Raw genomic sequence first — 18,093 nt, 5'->3', positions numbered from 1 at the left:
GTCAGACCACCTCCACAGCCTCGCACCTGTGCGGTACAGCCCACTCTGGTCTGAGTGCAGGCTCATCACGTCACCATCTGGTTTTAAACTGACTTCCAACTAGTTCTGCTGACTTCTGAGGGTCCATTCTGTTTTTTCTTATCAACAGATTGGCAGGCTTCTTTGTCCAGCCCCTGTGAGTGAGGTTAATGTGACTCAGTCTCTGGAGCATACCCGAGCATGAGTCTGAGTCTGGGCCACCGCCTTGCCCCGGCCCTCCTCCAGTGTGCTCAGCTGAGGTCACACTCTGCTGGGAGGCCAACTCCAACCTGATTGACTGGGATTTCCAGCTGCTGCTGAAAATGTGTCGGGAGGAAGGGCAGGAGGGGGTGGTGCCCTGACTCTAGGCCAGGACGTTTGGTGTTTCTGAATAGGCACCATTCAGTCTGGCTTCACTGTTGAGAAGATGACACTTTATTCTGTCCTCTGTGGAAACAAAAGCTGCTCCTCTGAGCACTGACCTACATAAATTTTCATCCCGTCTCCAGCCTCCTCAGGCCAAGCAACTGGACAGAGCAGCAGAACAGGGCTCTCCCCTCAGGATTTTGCCAACGGACACAGACACTGCCCTTTTGCCTGGCTGGTCTCTCACTCAGGGTGTGCTGCACAGCAGAGTGGGGAGTCTCAGTCATGAGCTCGCTCAGCCCCTCAGCCCCTCCCTGCCTCGCTGGGTGTGTTGTCTTCGGTTCACTGTACAAGGTGTTTATTTCCTTCCAGTCTTTCCGACACAATTTTTCTTTGCTGCTGAGGTTAGATGTGATTTTGTATCCATGTATTTCCACAGACCGTAAACAACATCATAGACCTCCCCAGCAGAGTGCTGGAGGCCTGCCCTCCTCTGAGCCTTTGTTTACTTGCTGCTGGTTGGCAACGGACAAGAGGTCATCCAGGGTGCTGAACAGGTCAGCTGCCCAGAACAATGAGGACAAAGTGCTACGGCTCAGCCTCGAGGCTTTATGCCCTTTTGGCAAGATTTCTTCTTTCCTCAGCCACAGGGCAGATCTGCACTAATCCAGCTCTCCCAAAGGCGGCCTACTTAGGGGTCCCCTTCCCTGGACACCTGGTCAGGCAGGCGTACAGACCTGCACAGACAGGGCACTCTGCCCTCGATGCTGGGCCAACCTCTGAGCCACACTCCAGCCACCACAGCTGTATCCACAAGCTACTGTCCATCTCCCAGGGTCACCTGAAGACTTAACTAGGCACCCTGGCTGTCCTTAGATTCCTTTCTACCCACATCTTTAAGGTTTGCCTCTACCAAATCGGTGTCCCATGCCTGAACTCACTTGCTTTTTCCTATTTGGACTTAGGATTGGTCCTTTTTCCTACCCAGGTCCCATCCTCTTCTAGGCTCTTCCATGACCAAGGCCACATGGCCCAAGCATCTCCAAAAATAATGCAGTCTCTCAAGAGCATGCCTGTGTGCCTGGGATTAGCCTGTGGTTTGTCAGCTCATGTCAGTCTTAACTGTCAGACCTCTGGTATCCTCACACCAGATCAGACAGGCATCTATATTGAAACTTTATTACAAAGTTATAAAGCAGAGCTCCGTAACAAAAAATACACATTTGGGTTTGCTCTTAACACCCAAGTAAGTCTGAGAAAATCTTAACATAAGCCACTTGAAATAACACATTCACATCCAAAAGATTTCAACAAATTTATACATTTTATATTGAGCACTAATTCCTGTACAGCTTATTCTTACTAGTTTGGATCCAGCTATTCCAATGTATTATGAACCAGTCAGCTGTCCATGTCTTTTAAAACAAGTCTCAACTGAAACCTCAGAACAGTCACAGCAAAAGCCATGGAATAATGGAAGAATTAGATGTTTCCATGATAATTAAGACCAAGGACCTATGAGGAGCAGGAGAGAATATTCAAGGATAAAAGTCAAGTTTTCTACCTAGGTTAGATAGTAACTGAACTGGGATCTTAGAATTCCCAACTTTTACTTGGTGTAGGAATAAAGAAGATACAAAAAAAGTGGGGGGAGGTGTTTGCCACCTTTTTTTCCTAAATGGAAACCACCAAAAGAGGTTAGAAGACTTGAAGGCAAGTTCTTTCTCCAAAATGAGTAAATGACATCAGTTCTAATTCTTACTGAGGTTACAGACCAACCATCAGGATATTATTAACTCATGTCTAAGAGGGAAGTTGGGAGGTAGGGAGAGGTAAGGCCTCAGCAGAGAAAGCAAGTTTTAAGTAGGGAGACAGCCAGCTTCTGCCCTGAAGTTATTGCTAGGTTGTAACTGAGCTGCATACATGTAGACCTGTTTCACAGTGGAATTGAGGAGTAGCTGAATCCTTTGTTAAACTGGTAGGCACTGTAAACTGTAGTATTTACTGTCCAGCAGAAAGGTGAAAGACGATGTCTTTATAGGGAAATTTCTTGACTCCCCCAGTTCCTACAAAGGCTGTAGCTCAGAATCAAATCACCCAGGACTTGGTATAACGTCAAGGTAAGTGGTCCAGTGTTCAGGTCACAACCACTTTAAAATTATTTCACTCCCCCAAAAGAGATTAGTGGTTGACAGAAAGCATTAAACATGTCTGTACCAATAAACAGGTCCTCTTAGAGGTTTCCCACTGCTTTCAAAGTCATGACTGGTTCTTCCAGTCTGAGAGATCTTGGCTGCATGGGGTGGGGGTGGGGGGACTGCCAAGGCCTTCGGGTGTTCAAGGGTTTGCATAGCTCGCCCAGTAGTGACGGCAGCACACAGCGCTCTTCTGATAGTACACGGTACATACGTTTGTGCTTGGTTAAGCTTCTCTGGCAAACTTAAGCTCTTCCAGTGGTGAAAAGACACTAAGAGGGCTCGAGAACATCACCTGTTCGTTGCACGGCCCTTCCTAAAGGGCCTAGAGAATGCTTCTTCCTGACCTGCCCCTAAATCAGCAGGCTGAGAAAGGAAATGGGAGTAGGGAGTCCCCACCAACCTGGGGAACTAAGACTTCCAGCTGTCTGCTCAAGGGCTGAATCCAGCCTCGTTCAGTACCTTCTGATACCTCTTAGGTGCTCTGTCTTACATGCTCAGTCTCTGGGAGCTTCATGAGAAGTCTGGCTAGAGAAGCGTGAGGCTCTCTCTCTGCCTTCAGTGAGACCATGTTTAAAACCTCCATGGGAAAGAGGGACCTCATGCTCAGGGGAAAGTGGTTTAAGGCTGGCTGTTGGACAAGGCAAAGCCAAGCCGAAAGCCACTGCTTCCACCCAATGCTTTCCCTTTTCTCATAAACTAAAATTAAGGATGGCACAAAGTCAGGCCCCAAGAGAGCAGCAGAGATGACCCACGCACCATCTCGCGCACAGAGACTGGAATTTCCCAGCAGTTTGAAAGCCAGATGCTTTGTTGACTGCCAAGGTCAGGTCAAGAGACTGATAGCTTCCAATCCCAGCACTTAAGGAAGCAACTCTTAATGACTTCAAATTTTTTCCATAGCATTTGTGTTTCATTTCTCGCCAGAAATGAGTTTACTGGGCCAAATTCTGTCCTAAGGAGGATCACTATTGGTCTGGGAAGCTAACGTCTTTTTGGTCTGAAGAAACACATGGATTTTAGGTAATGTAGCAAGAGACTTTAGCAAAGGTCGGTTAAAGCACAGAAAGCCAGAGGGACCAGAAATGAATCCAGATGTGCTGGGGAAGAAGAGAGCCATTTCTACCAGGACTTCCGATGGGTGGAACAGAGACACACAGCTCAGGGGGATGGGTGGGCTACAGGAGGAAGGGTGAAACTGTTCAGGTTCTCAGAGGAAGGGAGGAAGATACAGTCCAAATTCCAGAAAGTCCTCTCTTCATCAGTTACCATCATCACCCCAAGATCGCTGAAACAGGGACTTGCCTGTGCGATCTCTGCATGCCCAGAGGTGACAGAGCATCTTGCTTGCCCTGGTCTTGGGAACACTGCAGATTTTCTTGTTAGGCTGCCCCCCTGCAAGCTGGCCAACTGTGGGCCCAGACACCTCGAGCTATGTCCCTGTAAGGCACTGAAGAAGCTGGTACAAGCCCTCAGGATCGGAAGACGTGCACGGCTCGGATCACGTACTGCCGGCAGATGGGACACTCGTTCATGCGCTTGCCGCACTTGGTACAGGTGACCATGTGGCCGCACTCCAGCAGAACACAGTCGATGGGCGAGTCCATGCAGATCCGACACAGGTTCTCCTCCAGGCTGGATGGCACTGCTCCCCCTGGACACACACAGCAGAAAGGGGGTAGAGAGGAAAGTAAGAAGACTGTCTAAGTGTACGGGGTTGGGGGACAGGGGGAGAACAGGCACACTGGGAACAGCCCCCCCAAATCCACATACTTCACTCAAACTGAACTCCAAGAAAACACTTCCCCAGTAGTTAATTTCACTTCTTTGTTTAATCTGCACCTCTATAGGTCAGGCTATAGATTTGAAGAGTCAAGTACTTGTAGATCAAAGACGTCCCCAGAACATGAGAACTAAATAAGGCAAAGTCCTCAAAGCTTAAAAGAAATAATTTTCAGACAACTGAGGCTGTAATACAGCCAGTGAGTGGCACTTAGGGACTCAATATTCTCTGAGGTAGAACATGGTGAAAAGATAAAACTGGTTCAGAAAAGTTTAGATATCAATGGAGCTGTAATGAACGGCTCACTAAGGATCATGAGGCTTATATGTAAGCACATCCCCAGTTTAATAAAGCCAAGGATCACAGGAGCCCCTGGGCCATGCCACAGACGACCCCCAGGCTTCCTCTGAGGAGACGTCGTGGTGCAAGAACCCGGCAGAGATTATGGATCCCTCTTCTCTGCTCCCCACACACAGCTTTATCATTCTCTCATGACTGCTCATCACACTGCATGAGAATTTTTCAGTTTGCCTACTTGTCTCCCTACTACACTATGGGCCCCTAAATTCAACAAATGCAATCAATTTCTATAATAATGTACTAAGCATCTGCTATGTGCTCTGAGGTCTGATTTTCATCTTTGAATCCCTGCAACCAGTCACATGGTAGGTGCTCTCTAAATGTCTGACAAATGAACATCTCCCAAGGGAGTGATAACAGCCCACATTTATTGCAAGCTTACAGGTGCTAGCAGGGTCCTAAATGCTTTGCATGTTTTAACTCATTGGATCCTCACAAAAACTATGAAGCAGGTACTCTTGTTACTCATTTTATAGATGAGGCAACTGAGACCAAAGGGTTAAGTGGCTTGCCCAAGGGTTCAAATCCAGGCAGGCGGACTTCTGGGCAAGGGGCCTGAGGGCAGGGACTGCCAAGAGAGTATTAACTGCTCAGTGCACAGTTCTCGACAAGGCTAACTGGCTTGTGCAAGTGGTAAGATACAGTGGGCATGACCAGCATCCTAGGTTAGCTGCAGGAACAGAAAAACCTTCAGTTCCCCAAAGCCAACCATCCCCAGCATGTTTTAAATGGTAGCCTGAACCAGGTAGCTATAAACAGGCAACTGGCCCCATACCAGCCACCTCTACGGTTCCACAGGGAATTCTCTCACACTCCATTGCCTCTGCACTTTCTTTTCCTGTTCCCTGGACTATTCAAAAAGTCAAGAAACACTTGAGGAAGGCTGGCTGTAAGAGGTAGTGAAATCTATTTACCCCTTTGAGGAGCTGTTGGCCCTAACAGGGAAGGTTTGGAAACAACTGAACTATATAAATACCTAAGATGAGCTGGAGTAATTTATAGAATTTCATTACTGATTATTTCTATCAGGATTAACAAATTCATCAACTCAGTTGCCAGCATTCTTCCAGGGAATCAGAAAAAGAAAGACACCAAGTGGATTGGCCAGATCTTGCTATCAGATGAGGGAGTGGGTCTAGAACTCCAAATGATTTGGGGGAGTTCAACTCTTGAGAATTTATCAGCCAGAAGACTGTGCCCCATTCTGAGCTATATGATTGTGAGCTCTTCCCCAAGAAAGGATGTTCTCAGAGTAGTGTAGGGACCTGCAAAGCACTTTAAAACTTTTCCAGAAGACTCTCCAAATTTGTTATTTAGTAAAACAGCCATGTAGCCTTTAGGCTTTCAAAAAGGTCTAGCATGTTTTAGAATGATTTGGATCTGCAGTCAAGATTCCTGCAGTGTGTTCTGGAGGTGCCCAAAGGCCCAGTGGTGGTCTTTAACACACGGCTGAGTTTGTGGCAGCTGAGCGCCGATCTATCCCCAGAGCAGTTCTAACCACTACCCAGCCCTGTACAAACAAGGCTGTCAGGTCACCACCCTTTTTTTTGGCCACACCGCGAGGCATGTGGGATCTTCGTTCCCGACCCGGGATCGAACCCGCACCCCCTGCAGTGGAAGCTCAGAGTCCTAACCACTGGACCACCAGGGAAGTTCCTACCACCCTTTCTTTTTAGTTGGTACCAGAAGCTGATAAACATTCCAAGTGATTTCCCTGAAGGTGTACACAGAAACCCTTCCCACTCAGACCAAAATGGAGTGAAAACTATAGGGGAGGGAGTGCCTTAGCCCCAGGAGTGTGGGAAATGCACCGGATGTGCCACATGCCACCACTTGCTTTGCTGAATATTTTACAAGTGCTGGCTTCTGAGCTCCGACAACCCAGAGGCATGCAGATCAGGCTGCCCCTAGGTGTCCTGCCACTCTTGTCCCTTCACGGGGACAGGGATGAGAATTTCCAGAGATGCTGAAAAGCCTTGGTTCTCAGTGAATTCCCCCACACCCTCTCTGGACGCTGACATGAATTCTTAGACTGATAACAGGAATCACGGCTGAAGGAGGGGAAGGACAGAAGAGCTAAGAGCCTAAGTCTGTTCCCAAACAGGAACAACTACATACCGTTTTGGTCTTCAGCACCACACACTGGAAAGGAAAGAGAAAGAAGGCGTCTGAATATGGGACGGCACGAGGAAAGTCTCCAGCCACCCTGCCTTCACTTCCGAACTCTGACTGCTCGCCTGCTGGGAACCAGGCCGGCCAAGAGCCCAGACAGAACACCCACCCTCCTCACTCCCCCTACGTGCGGAGGACTCACACACAGCTCCTGCCGGGGTGTCTGGTCTAGTCTTAGAGAGATGCCACTGCTTTGCCATGAACAAAACTGCCAAGCAGGAAGGATACTGCGTAAGCACAATGTCCTTTTCTGATGCTTCTGAAGCCAGCACTAAGTCAAGAAAGGAGAAACAGTCTGCTCCCGTCAGCCAGGGAGTAGGGATGCAGCCCCCCGGCGGAGCCGTCTCCTAGTCCCAGGTCCTCCCCACTCTAGGGAGGTTCTGGGGACGATCCCAAAGGGGAGAGTCTGTGATCAGGTGACTAGTCAGATGTCCCCTAACTCTGACGAACCTGAGCTTCTGGGACAGGAGAGCCCCAAATCTGACTTCAACCACTGTTAGCAGGCAAGGAGTCAAAACGACCTGCAGGACCACATCAGCGGGGGAGGGGTTGTTGGGGGGCAGGGGGCAGGGGTAGGTTCTGGGTGAAGTCACTTCAGGAAATGCAGAGCTCCACACGGCTCAACTCCTCTCTCTTCTGCAGGACTTCTCTGCCTTTACTGTTCCATTATTCATCCACCATGAATCAGCAGCAGGGACATAAAGTTTCTTTTTTTTTTCCAAACTCATCTGAGCACAGACCTTGATATTTTACTGGGCATCGCCGAAAATGATACCATGCTTTGGGAAATGAACAGCCCAAGTGCAGGCAGGACACAGTGTTCTTGTACCGTGTGTGCAAAGAAGGAGTACTGGTAAAGGCAGTAGTCAGTATGGCAAGGGTGACGTGTGTGGGGAAAGGCCATGGACTTGGACCAGGAAATCCTCAGTTCAAATCTGGGCTCTACAATAAAAGGAAGACACTAATAACGCCTATTTCACAGGCTGCCCTGAGGAGTAAATACATGTACATGATGCCTAACCCAATCCCAGCCCTCAACTCCAAAGGACAGCTATTATTAGAGGCTGCAGATGTGTAAGGTGACTCCTTCCTGGGCTAAAAGCAGGGAAATTTAGTCAGGTCAATGTCGACTCTCAAGCGAGACAGCAAACACTCTGGAACTCCGTGCAGCTGTCACCCAGGCGGCCCCTCACCCAGGTGCTGTAGCCCCTTCTGATCCTTGTACAGCCGCGTCACCCTCTCCATCAGCTCCCACTTCTCACAGCAGCCCTTGTAGTTGACGAAGTTGCGAGCCAGGATCTCTTTGAGCTGCCGCACAGTTAGACCTTCAATGTCCTCCAGGTCGGTCAGGTCAGACAGAGAGGCCCTCCGGCCTGGGACGAAGCTGTCCTCTGAGTCAACAGACTGCAAAGGCAAAGATGAGATCGGTGGGCTCAGCTCCCCCGACCCAGGCTCTCCCTCCCAGGACCCCAGAGCACTCATCACCCCGTGCTTTTGGTGACTGGCCTCAAGAGGAGTAGGAACAGGAGTAGTAGCTGGCATGGCGCCCTGCATCGCAAGAGAGACCGCGGTCTCTTCCCAACCCGAGCCCTGTGCTCAGGCGCAGCCGGCCCGACCCGCCCAGCAGCATGACCCGGTAGGAGGAGCTGCAGTGTGAGGCAGGTGGCCCTGGCTTTGAATCCTGATTCCTCCGCTGATTAGTACTGAGTAGTATCAGGCAAGTGGCTCACCTCTCGGAGCCCAACTGCCCCTCCATGAAGAAGAGGCAGCAGACCTGCCCCACAGGGTTGCTGTGACGACTAAACGCAGCAGCAGAAGCTACCGAGAACGGTGTTGGTCCTTCTCCCCCGGAGACAGTTCTGCTTTCCCACGAAGGAGCCCACCTCCCGGTCAAGCATCCTCTCTACGCACCCGTGACAACAGCTCCACGGCCCCATGGCTGTGCCCCCCTGTGCACTGGGCCCGCCACGGCTGAGGCCTGAACTCCCTCCCATCTTTCCTCCTGATTATCTGACTTCCTTCCCCTAACGATGGCTACTGTGTGCTAGAAGCAGAAGAAAAGAACAAGATTTGCACAGCGGCACCGGGAGCCTGCCCTCTGGCAGCTCTTAGAAAGTCAAGAGACTGGAAACTAATGGGCCATGTGGCTCCCCAGTCTCCACTGTGACTCACAACTCCACACGAACATACTGATAGCCACAAAGGTTAATCTGGAATGCTAACACTAAACTCCACCCCTGAAAACTAAATTTCAGAAGGACTGTCATCACACACTGATTCTCCTCTCTCCACTTTGAGTCTGCCAAGAGGTTCCTAATAACATCCTAAGAACGCCAGTGAAAGGGCAAAGGCAAAGGCACAGACCCAAGCAGGGGTGCCCCACCTGCGTCTCATCCTCAGCAGGTGCTCTGGCTGTGCTCTCCAGGTAGGCGGGTTCCTCTTGGTCCTGAGACACATGGCCATTGGCCTGTGGGAAGAAAAAGGTGCCATCACATCCACAGAGATGTCCCAGGGATAGCATGGGCCTCTTGCCAGCTCACACCATATCCAAAACGCATTCCCATCTCCCCCGGAAATCTGGAGTCTCGCATAACAGCACTACAAAAGCCTGCTCTTTAACACTGACTTTGTCAGGCAGGGAAGCAATAGAAATAGATTTCAACTCTAGAACAAGATGCATTAATGCTGCCCACCACCAGGACGGCATTAACCGCCACTCACCGTCAATTTAGTCTCAGTTTGAACACTCCGAGTGAAAGGAAGATAACACGTCCATTCCTGTGAGGGACCACTGTCAAGTTTTTTCCTGATACTGACCCCAAACTACCCTCCCGACAACTCCTGCCCACCGTCCCTGGTTCTGCCCCCAGACCAATGCCAACTATTTTCTTCCCAGCTGTTCATATCACAGCTTCCCTTCCTCCACACAAAATCTCCCCCACTTCCTCATCTGGCCTGGATGAGACAAAGTTTCCAGACCCTCACCACCTTATCCCTCTCTTCTGGCTAGTTGCTGCTCTCACATTCTAGAAATATGCTCCAACCAGCAGGGCACACTATTACTGAGAGCTGTCTTGAAACCTGGTCAAAAATTATTATTATTAAGCTTTGCGCAGTGGCAGTATCGTAGCCAATGAGGTTTATCCAAGGCGAGATTATTGCTAATTGAAAAATTATTATTAGCCTGAGACTACTTAAGACAAACGCCTGTGCTTAAGAAGTTTCATTCTGCTTAGAATTCTAACTTCTCAAAAGGTTCCTCCTAGATACTCCTTCAGGTTTTGCCACAGAGCAGTCAGAACTGTGAGCCTCCTAATCCCATCACCACTGAAGCCACAAATCCCTGAACTAGATCCTCTTCACCCACTGCTCCCAACAGGCAAAGGGCCTAGTGTGAGGCCAGAGCAAAGAGGTGTGTGAGCTCACAGGCCTTTTCCACTGGTCTCAGTAAAGGAAACCAGTCACTCACTGCCTCTAGCCGCTCATCTCAGATTAGGATGCATAATACGGAGCTAATTAATAACAGGCAAGCGGGCTTCCCCGGTGGCGCAGTGGTTGAGAGTCCGCCTGCCGATGCAGGGGACACGGGTTCGTGCCCCGGTCCGAGAAGATCCCACATGCCACAGAGCGGCTGGGCCCGTGGACCATGGCCACTGGGCCTGCGCGTCCGGAGCCTGTGCTCCACAACGGGAAAGGCCACGACAGTGAGAGGCCCGCATACTGCAAAAAAAAAAGAACAGGCAAGCAACTACAGTGGCAATGAAGAGTAGAAATAACCATCACCACCAAAAATGCCAAGGGACGATACACCCCCACATATAGTACACATGTACGGAGATGCATCCAAAACAACGTCTAGTTTTCTCTTAGATTTACATCGGTGTAGTACACACTGGCCTCCTGGTGTCACCTTGGAGTTACAAAAAGTCTTTCAGAGCCTAACCTCATGCTAAGTAGACAGCTTCTTGTATGTCCTTTCTTTTCCAGGAAAGAGAAACTAGATCTCATGCTGCAAAGTATGCTCCTGTCTTTTCAGTTTGCCCACTGGCTAAACCAAAATCTACAATGAATATGTGTGCACAGTCGTGCTTATTCCACACACTTTCTTCACCAGCAACTACTGCCAGGACATTAATGGTACAGGAAAGGGCCCTGGTAGGGTGAATGGTATAAGCAGATTTGCATCCTGGGTGCAGTTCGCTGTAGAATCGTCTGGCAGCCACGCACAAGTTACTCTGCTTCCCCTGTTTTTTCTGGCTGACAAAATGCAGACCTCACCAGAACAGGGGCTGTGAGCTGACCTGAAGGCCCTCTGAAAACATCAGAGAAGTACCCAATGAGATCCGGTACACAGTGTCTCCTGTGGGTGCAGTCTGGAAACTTCTGATTAATGAAAGGAAGCTTAAAACCGACTCCTTTCATTGGAAAAGCCACCTGATGGTTCTTGAGGGAAAAAAAAATCCCTCAGGGCACTCCTCTGGCTCCCCATAAACACAGCAAAAGCACTTAGTCAAGCAAAGGGAGGAAGTCAAAGCAGGAGCCCAAACATGTCCAGCAGACAGAGCCAGAGCTGAGGGAAGAGTTAAACTCCAGAGCGTGCTGGGGAGAAAGCAGGCTCAAGCCAACAAGGGAGCTGCTGAGTTTCCTGAAGGTAAAGCATGCTATCACAGTGGCCTTTATGCCTCAGTGCTCGTCAGAGCTGAATCAGGGGGCCCCATCCTGGCAAAGGAGGTGATCATAAACAAGAGGTAGCAGCCATCCACATCCTGTGTGGGAACTGACAACACTGGCACGTGCCTGCTCTAGGCGGCTCAAAGCCCTTTAGACGTGAGATCACGCTAGTCTGTCCTCCCAACATCCTGGCAAGAGCAAAAGTGGTCTGGATTACTAACCCCATTTCATTGTTATAGGCTCAAACCTCACCCAAACTGACCCAAGAGTCCGTGACAAACTGGATGTGGAAAACGGATTTCTTAGGTCCTAATCCTCCCACTATTGCCCAAGCCATGTAAGTAAAAGGCTCACTAAGGCACCTACGTATGTCTACGGGATGCCACCATGCCTTACACAACAGTGAGGTGAGGTCCGCCCGCATCACTCTAATCCAATAGTTGGTTTCTGCATCTACCTTCCCCCTTAGAGGGGCTTTCTCAGCACAGAAGCAATGTGTTACTCATTTCTGTACTTTTCATGCCTGGTTCATGTTTCAGTCGATGTGCTGCTCTGAGCTTACCATTCCCAGGCCCCACTAGGATGCTGGTAAGGCTGCTTACTGTTCAACAGCCCACCAACCACTGCCCCACCCAGACAGAGGCTGGCAAGAGGAGCAGCGCCCTTGTCCTAGTCACAGTGTTTCCCCACTCTCCCTTCCCTCTACATGTTGCTTTTCTTCCTTTGTGCCTTGTGACGGTCACTGAGGAACGGAGTTCCCCATCCGGCCAAGGAAGACCACAACAAAGGTGAGTAAGTAGGAGGGCAACAGAACTAAACACAAAGACTACCAGTGAGTTTTCTCAAAATATTCCTGGAAAAATGAATTTTTAAAAACTCTCTAACTGGGATATGTACATATTAAAAACAAACAAAAGGCCTTCCCTGGTGGCACAGTGGTTGAGAGTCCACCTGCCAGTGCAGGGCACACAGGTTCGAGCACTGGTCCGGGAGGATCCCACATGCCACGGAGCAGCTGGGCCCGTGAGCCATGGCCACTGAGCCTGCACTCTCTAGAGCCCGCAAGCCACAGCTGCTGAGCCCACACGCCACAACTACTGAGGCCCACGTGCCTGGAGCCTGTGCTCCGTGACGGGAGAGGCCACTGCAGTGAGAGGCCTGCGCACTGCAGTGAAGAGTAAGTAGCCCCCGCTCGCCTCAACTAGAGAAAGCCCGCACGCAGCAACGAAGACCCAACGCAGCCAAAAAAAAAAATGAATAAAATAAAAAATTAAAACAAACAAACAAAAAACACAAACACCCAGTATCGTGCATCAATATCCCTGAAAAAAGCCAAAATGTGAGTTGGATGCCCAGAAAACATCATCCCTCATCAGTAAGCAGAAAGGCGTCACATAATCCGGACACTTAACCTTGCCCCACTCCCACGGTGCAGGTGGGAGAGGAAAACGAGCCCTCCAACTGGCAGAGATGGTGTGGCTACAAACGGGCCCGTACCTGCTGCCGGTCCCGAGCCTGGGCTGGGGGTGAAGAAGGGAGGCCGGGTGAGGTAGGAGGTACTGTGCTGGTGTGAGGCTGGGTCAGGAAGGCCTGCTGCTCGGGGGAGTCCGGGGACAGGCTGGGGGCATGAGTCCTGCCCTCCTGGGAGATTACAGGCTGCTGGCCAAGCACCAAGAACACCAGCTCCTCTTTCTCCCGGCACATGTCGGTAGAGATGTCATGGAGGCTGAGATAGTCCCTCAGGTCCTTCACCTTCATCTTCATGAGCTCCTCCCGCTGAAAGGCCGTGGCTCGGAAACGCTGGCAGAGAAGGCAGAGGCGGGGCCCGCTCCCCACTTGGCTCGAACAGGCCACGCAGAAATTCTTCTTACAGTCCAAGCAGGTCTGCTGCTTAGAGCAAGAGGCAGAGGAAACCACGTCAGACAGTGAGAACAAGACAGTGCGATGGGAGCTGGGCGAGACTCCCCCATCACTCTTACTTTTACTGAGCTCCTCCTCTCCCTGTGCGTGCAGGCCACCTTGCAGATTTCAGGGTAAGAGCCACTTGGAGGTGGCGCAGCCCCTGTAGGCATCATGTATCCACATACAGGACACTACGTGGAGTGTTCCGTCGGAGGCTTACTTTATTCATTTTACTGGTAGAGAAATGGAGGCTATTAATTAAGACTACCAGCTTCAGGATTAAAAAAACCCCGCATTTTCATTGTCTCTCTCCTCCATTTCTTGTGGCGTCACCTTGGGGGTCTAACTTAGCCACTCTGGGCCTCAGTTTCCTCATCTGTAAAGCAAGGCGATAACAGCAACTGCCTCATATGATTGTTGTAAAGTTAAGAGATAATGCATTTAGTATACCTGACACATGAGTCTTCAATAAGTGTTCAGTGTTTTAATTATTCTTGCTAGGAAATACAAGCCAATGGTAAGAGTCAAGATTCAAATCCTGAACTATGATTCTTTCTACTTTATTGCTGCGATAAGAAAGCAAGTGCATAAAGGTTATGGTGGTGACTGTTGTTACTATTAATGTTATTCATTAAATTATCGAGGGGCCACTATGTGCTAGAGCTAAATTTGGCTTGTCATTTAATTCTCAAAGCAACCCCGCAAAGTAGGTATCTGCGTACCTCCCTGTTTTACAGACCAAGCATCTGAGGCCTAGAAAGATTAAATCCCATCCTAAAGGGCAGGCAGTAAAGAGTAGAGCTGGGATTCTCACTCGAGGTCTGAGTTTGGTGCCCACAGTCATGCTCACATTGCCTAACTCAGCCCCAGGCGAGCCTACAGCTGGGCTGAGTCAAGGGCCTGGCTCTCCATCTCCCAACTGCCAACCCCGTGCCCCGTCTGCAGAGGCTGAGGCCCAGGCCCACCCCCACCCCAGGAAGGCCCACTCAGAGTGCTGGGAACTCAGTGGTGCCTGAGAGCCTACCCAGGACAAATATTTAGTCAGCTCCAGGAGGCCCTCTGGACGTGATTAGGGAGCTCTCATCTGTGAAAGTACAGGGTGTCTCAGACGGGTGACGAGAGCGCCTGGCAGGCACGCTGGTACCGCCTGGCAGCAGCTCCTCCCAGGATCGCAGACAACACAACTCATGAAGGCTTGCTCAGCTCACAGGAAGCAAATCCTCGGCCTCTCGCCCCGCAGGCTGACCGAGCACGGTGACATCTGACTGAGGCCTGTTCCAGCCACCAGCATGCCACATGCCACCAGGCGGGTAATCCCTGGGCCCACGGGGCTGGTCCCGGAGGGCGCCCTCACTCATCCTTTAGAGAAATTAAAAACTTTTCATCCTGTGGTGACTTAAGTATTAACCTAAAGATTTCCGCTCCCTCTTTTCTAAGTATAGAAAGATATTCAAGCTAACAAGAATGCCCAGGAGACTGAGATTCCCAGAGTCGAAATCACAGATACTCTTGTGTGGCACTGAAGTAAAAGTCTGCATAGCTGATGTCGTTATAGTTCGTTTTCTCTAAGTGTCATTCGTGCAGTAAAGGAAAACAAGCATAATGCTTACCATTGTTTTGACTAGTGATACTTAGAAGCTGGGAAAGGACACACATCAAGCTCCCTTACTCTCTACACAGTTATAACCAGACAATAAAATGTGCAGTGACTGACTGGAAAGGACACATGGCTGCACTCGCTTCATAAGGGTTCTGGGACCAGTAGCCACTCAGGTAGAAACTGAATGTTTTGGGGTATTGGGGGTTCAGTCATATCTAAAGCTTTTCTGTTGGGCAATGAGATGTGCTTAGGATGACAGAGTGAAATGACGAGGCTTCCGTGTAATAAAGCTGTAGGTCCTGACGTGGAACATTATTTAAGTCAATGCAGTTTGATAAGACCTAGCTTGACACAATTAAAAAGCCCCGAGTTGCTCAATCAGCCAGATCTAAACACCTCTCTTCTTCAAAGGTGTGCAGCGTATTGGATGCAAGATCAGAATGCAAAGGCAGCAACCAACCCAGCTTCTCCGTACCCCCCAGCTCGCCAGGGATTCTCAAGTCCCGGCATTGGCATCTGAAACACACCCTAGGGGAAAGAGTAAGACAGCGCTCTCTTGAGGCTAAAACCTCAGTTTGCAGAGGCAGAAGAGAACAAAGGAGAAGGGAAAAGCAGCTGTCAACAAATGTGGGCAGAACAAGCAAGGGAAACACATATGTATAAATTCTAGCAAATGGTGCAAACTGACTCACGAGGTCGCATGAAAGATGACCTAGGGGAGCCGACGAGCCTGCACAAATGCCAGGAACACAGACAAACACCAGCATTGGGAGGCTGGCAGGGGCACCCGCCTTTGCCAATCCACCCTTCCTTGTTCTACCCTCTCCCCAGCCTCGTTCCCTGGCACAGGGCGGGCCCATTTTCTCAGCCCACCAGCCCCTCCTCCTAGCCATCCTGCCCATAAGCATCCCCTCCTGCAGCCCACCGGGAGGAAAGGGGCAGCCTGAGGCGTGACACACTAGGATTAAGTCCTAGCTGGTCAAGTCCCAGCTAAGGGAACTTGTGCAAAACAGATAACCTCCCAGAGCGTCAGATTCTCACCTGTAAAGTCGGAAGCTCAGCCTACCTCGAAGGACCACTCAAGTACTACATGAGCTAAGGCACAGCAAACCTCAGTGTGCGGTGGGCGTGCAACGCACTTAAAGGTAACACTGTCACCTCCTTTTCCCTTTCCCCCGTGCCTCATCTCCGACGCGGGCCAGTACCTAGGAGCCACCCCCTTTCTACTCTGAGATTTGAGTATCTCTTGCACGTTCCCAAGTACAACCTCCCTGCCAGGCCACCTCCCCAGCCTCCTGCTCAACCTGGTCAGCTCAAGAGGCTGGGCGCCAAACTCCCTCCAAAATTGGCAGGGCTGCTGCTAGACCGTATGTAGGTGTTACCAATACAGATGGGATATGAGGCTTGTGGCAAATCCCAGCCTGCCATTTCTCTCTGAGACTGGAAACTCTGGGAAGGCAGGGCTCCATCTTTCTTACTACGTCCTCTCTACAAAGTCCTTAGTGCTCTCTGGACTTTGTACCCAATGAGCAGTCGGAAAATACTGACCTCGACGAAGAAAGGAAAATGAGACAGTAGGATCCATGTAATCACGTCAATTCAAACACTTCTAGAAAAGACATTTTAAAAGCTTGCAGCTGGTAAATGCAAAACCCTTAAGATAAGATGCTGATCCACTTAAGCATGAAATTACAAGTGCAAAGTTCTCATAGGAGAAAACATCCTTAATATTCACAAAATTAATCCATCCCTTTGTGGCAAGAAAACATTTTACCAATAACCATCTTTTACCTTCCAGACTGGAACTTTCTTTCCCCCCACAAAAGCTCTTCTTGCTACAGAAGTTTTCTTTTTGTCTCCTTGTGTGGCTGCGTATTTGCCCCCATCTTCCTGTCAGACTACAAGCTCCCTACTAAGGAGGGCTGACATTCTTCATCTCTGCCTGCCTAGCCCACGCAATGTCTGACACACAGTAGATACTGAATAATATATTTTCCACTGAACCACTGAATAAAAAAAACAAATCCTTATTTTAATCACTGTCAGGCTCCTAGGCACCCAGACCGATTCTCTGCCTTCTTTAGTTTGACCTCCTCCTCCGTTTCATCTGTCTTCAACAGCTGTGTGCCCTTGTATCTTAGTAGCTAAAGTACCTGTTGTATCTGAGTCTCAAATTTTTCATCTGTAAAATGGGTTAACAACCACTTCTTCACAAGGTCTGGCACCAAGAGCTGCTCACTAAATAGAAGCTACCTCGATCAATCTCGGCCTCCACCCTACACCAGGCTCTGGGAACTTCCCGCCAGGTGTGCAAGAGCTTCCTAAGTGCTACTCCTATGGCTCCATCGAATTACCCTCCTCACGAAGCCATGTCTGCTCCCTGAAATGGGATCAATCAGGTTGCTGCTTTGTTGAAACTCCTTCTGATGCTTCCTTGTTGTCTGGTGGCGATAGACTCCTTACCATGGCAGTCATGGCCCTTTACCACCTGATCCCAACCCTGCTGCCCTAACTTCCCTGGTACCCTGCACTCTGGCCAAACAGGCCACTCACAGTTCCCAAGTCCACCTTGAACTTGCTCCACGTGTGGTGCTTTTACCTCAGCCACTGCTTTGCAAATCAACAAACTTTCCTTCATCCGGCTAGAATTATCAATTTACCAACAATGCCTGATGCCCTAGTACTTAACTTATGCAACTGACTATTATTAGTTCTTTGTAAATGTGGGCCTCCTCGACCAGACAGTAAGCTCACTAAGGGAAAGACCTATGTCTTAGTATTCTCTCCACAAAACTGTAAGCTCCAGCTACTAGCATGCTGCTGGGACAGAGTCGGCCCTCAGTGAAAATCTTCAGCGTGGAAATGTCAGCCATAAAGTGATGAAAATAGAAACTCGCTGGTCTACTTCCTCTTTTTCAAACTGCTCTCAACTCAGCAGTCCATTCGTTCATTCATTCATTTATTTCTAAAATTTTATTGCCTACCTACTGGGGAAAAGTTGTGAACAAAATTGACAAAATCCCTTA

The 18,093-nt window shown here is 49.7% G+C and overlaps 1 protein-coding gene and 1 non-coding gene across 16 annotated transcripts in view; one reads left to right on the top strand and one right to left on the bottom strand.

Annotated features, from left to right (window-relative positions):
• Window positions 1-725: 725 nt before the first annotated feature.
• Window positions 726-18,093, bottom strand: part of RFFL (ring finger and FYVE like domain containing E3 ubiquitin protein ligase) — a 70,334-nt gene continuing 52,966 nt past the window's right edge. For 5 of the 15 annotated variants that reach the window (XM_032616679.1, XM_032616680.1, XM_032616673.1 and 2 more), the window contains exons 3-7: window positions 13,063-13,455; window positions 9,278-9,361; window positions 8,088-8,298; window positions 6,841-6,864; window positions 726-4,233 (exon numbers count right to left, since the gene is read on the bottom strand). In XM_032616679.1, coding sequence (XP_032472570.1) covers window positions 4,052-4,233; window positions 6,841-6,864; window positions 8,088-8,298; window positions 9,278-9,361; window positions 13,063-13,455 — 894 coding nt within the window. In that variant the 3' untranslated portion in view covers window positions 726-4,051. Of the gene's footprint in view, window positions 4,234-6,840; window positions 6,865-8,087; window positions 8,299-9,277; window positions 9,362-13,062; window positions 13,456-13,544; window positions 13,701-18,093 lie in introns of all 15 variants that reach the window. The other 10 variants (XM_032616682.1, XM_032616683.1, XM_032616674.1 and 7 more) reach the window with 6 other exon arrangements.
• On the top strand, window positions 9,999-10,138 carry LOC116746537. The gene has a single exon (XR_004347788.1). It is a non-coding gene; the product is annotated as a U4 spliceosomal RNA (small nuclear RNA).

Source organism: Phocoena sinus, chromosome 20, assembly GCF_008692025.1.
Source record: "Phocoena sinus isolate mPhoSin1 chromosome 20, mPhoSin1.pri, whole genome shotgun sequence".
NCBI lineage: Eukaryota > Metazoa > Chordata > Mammalia > Artiodactyla > Phocoenidae > Phocoena > Phocoena sinus.
The sequence above is the reverse complement of the archived record's forward strand: the minus strand, read 5'-3'. Positions and strand labels throughout refer to the sequence as shown.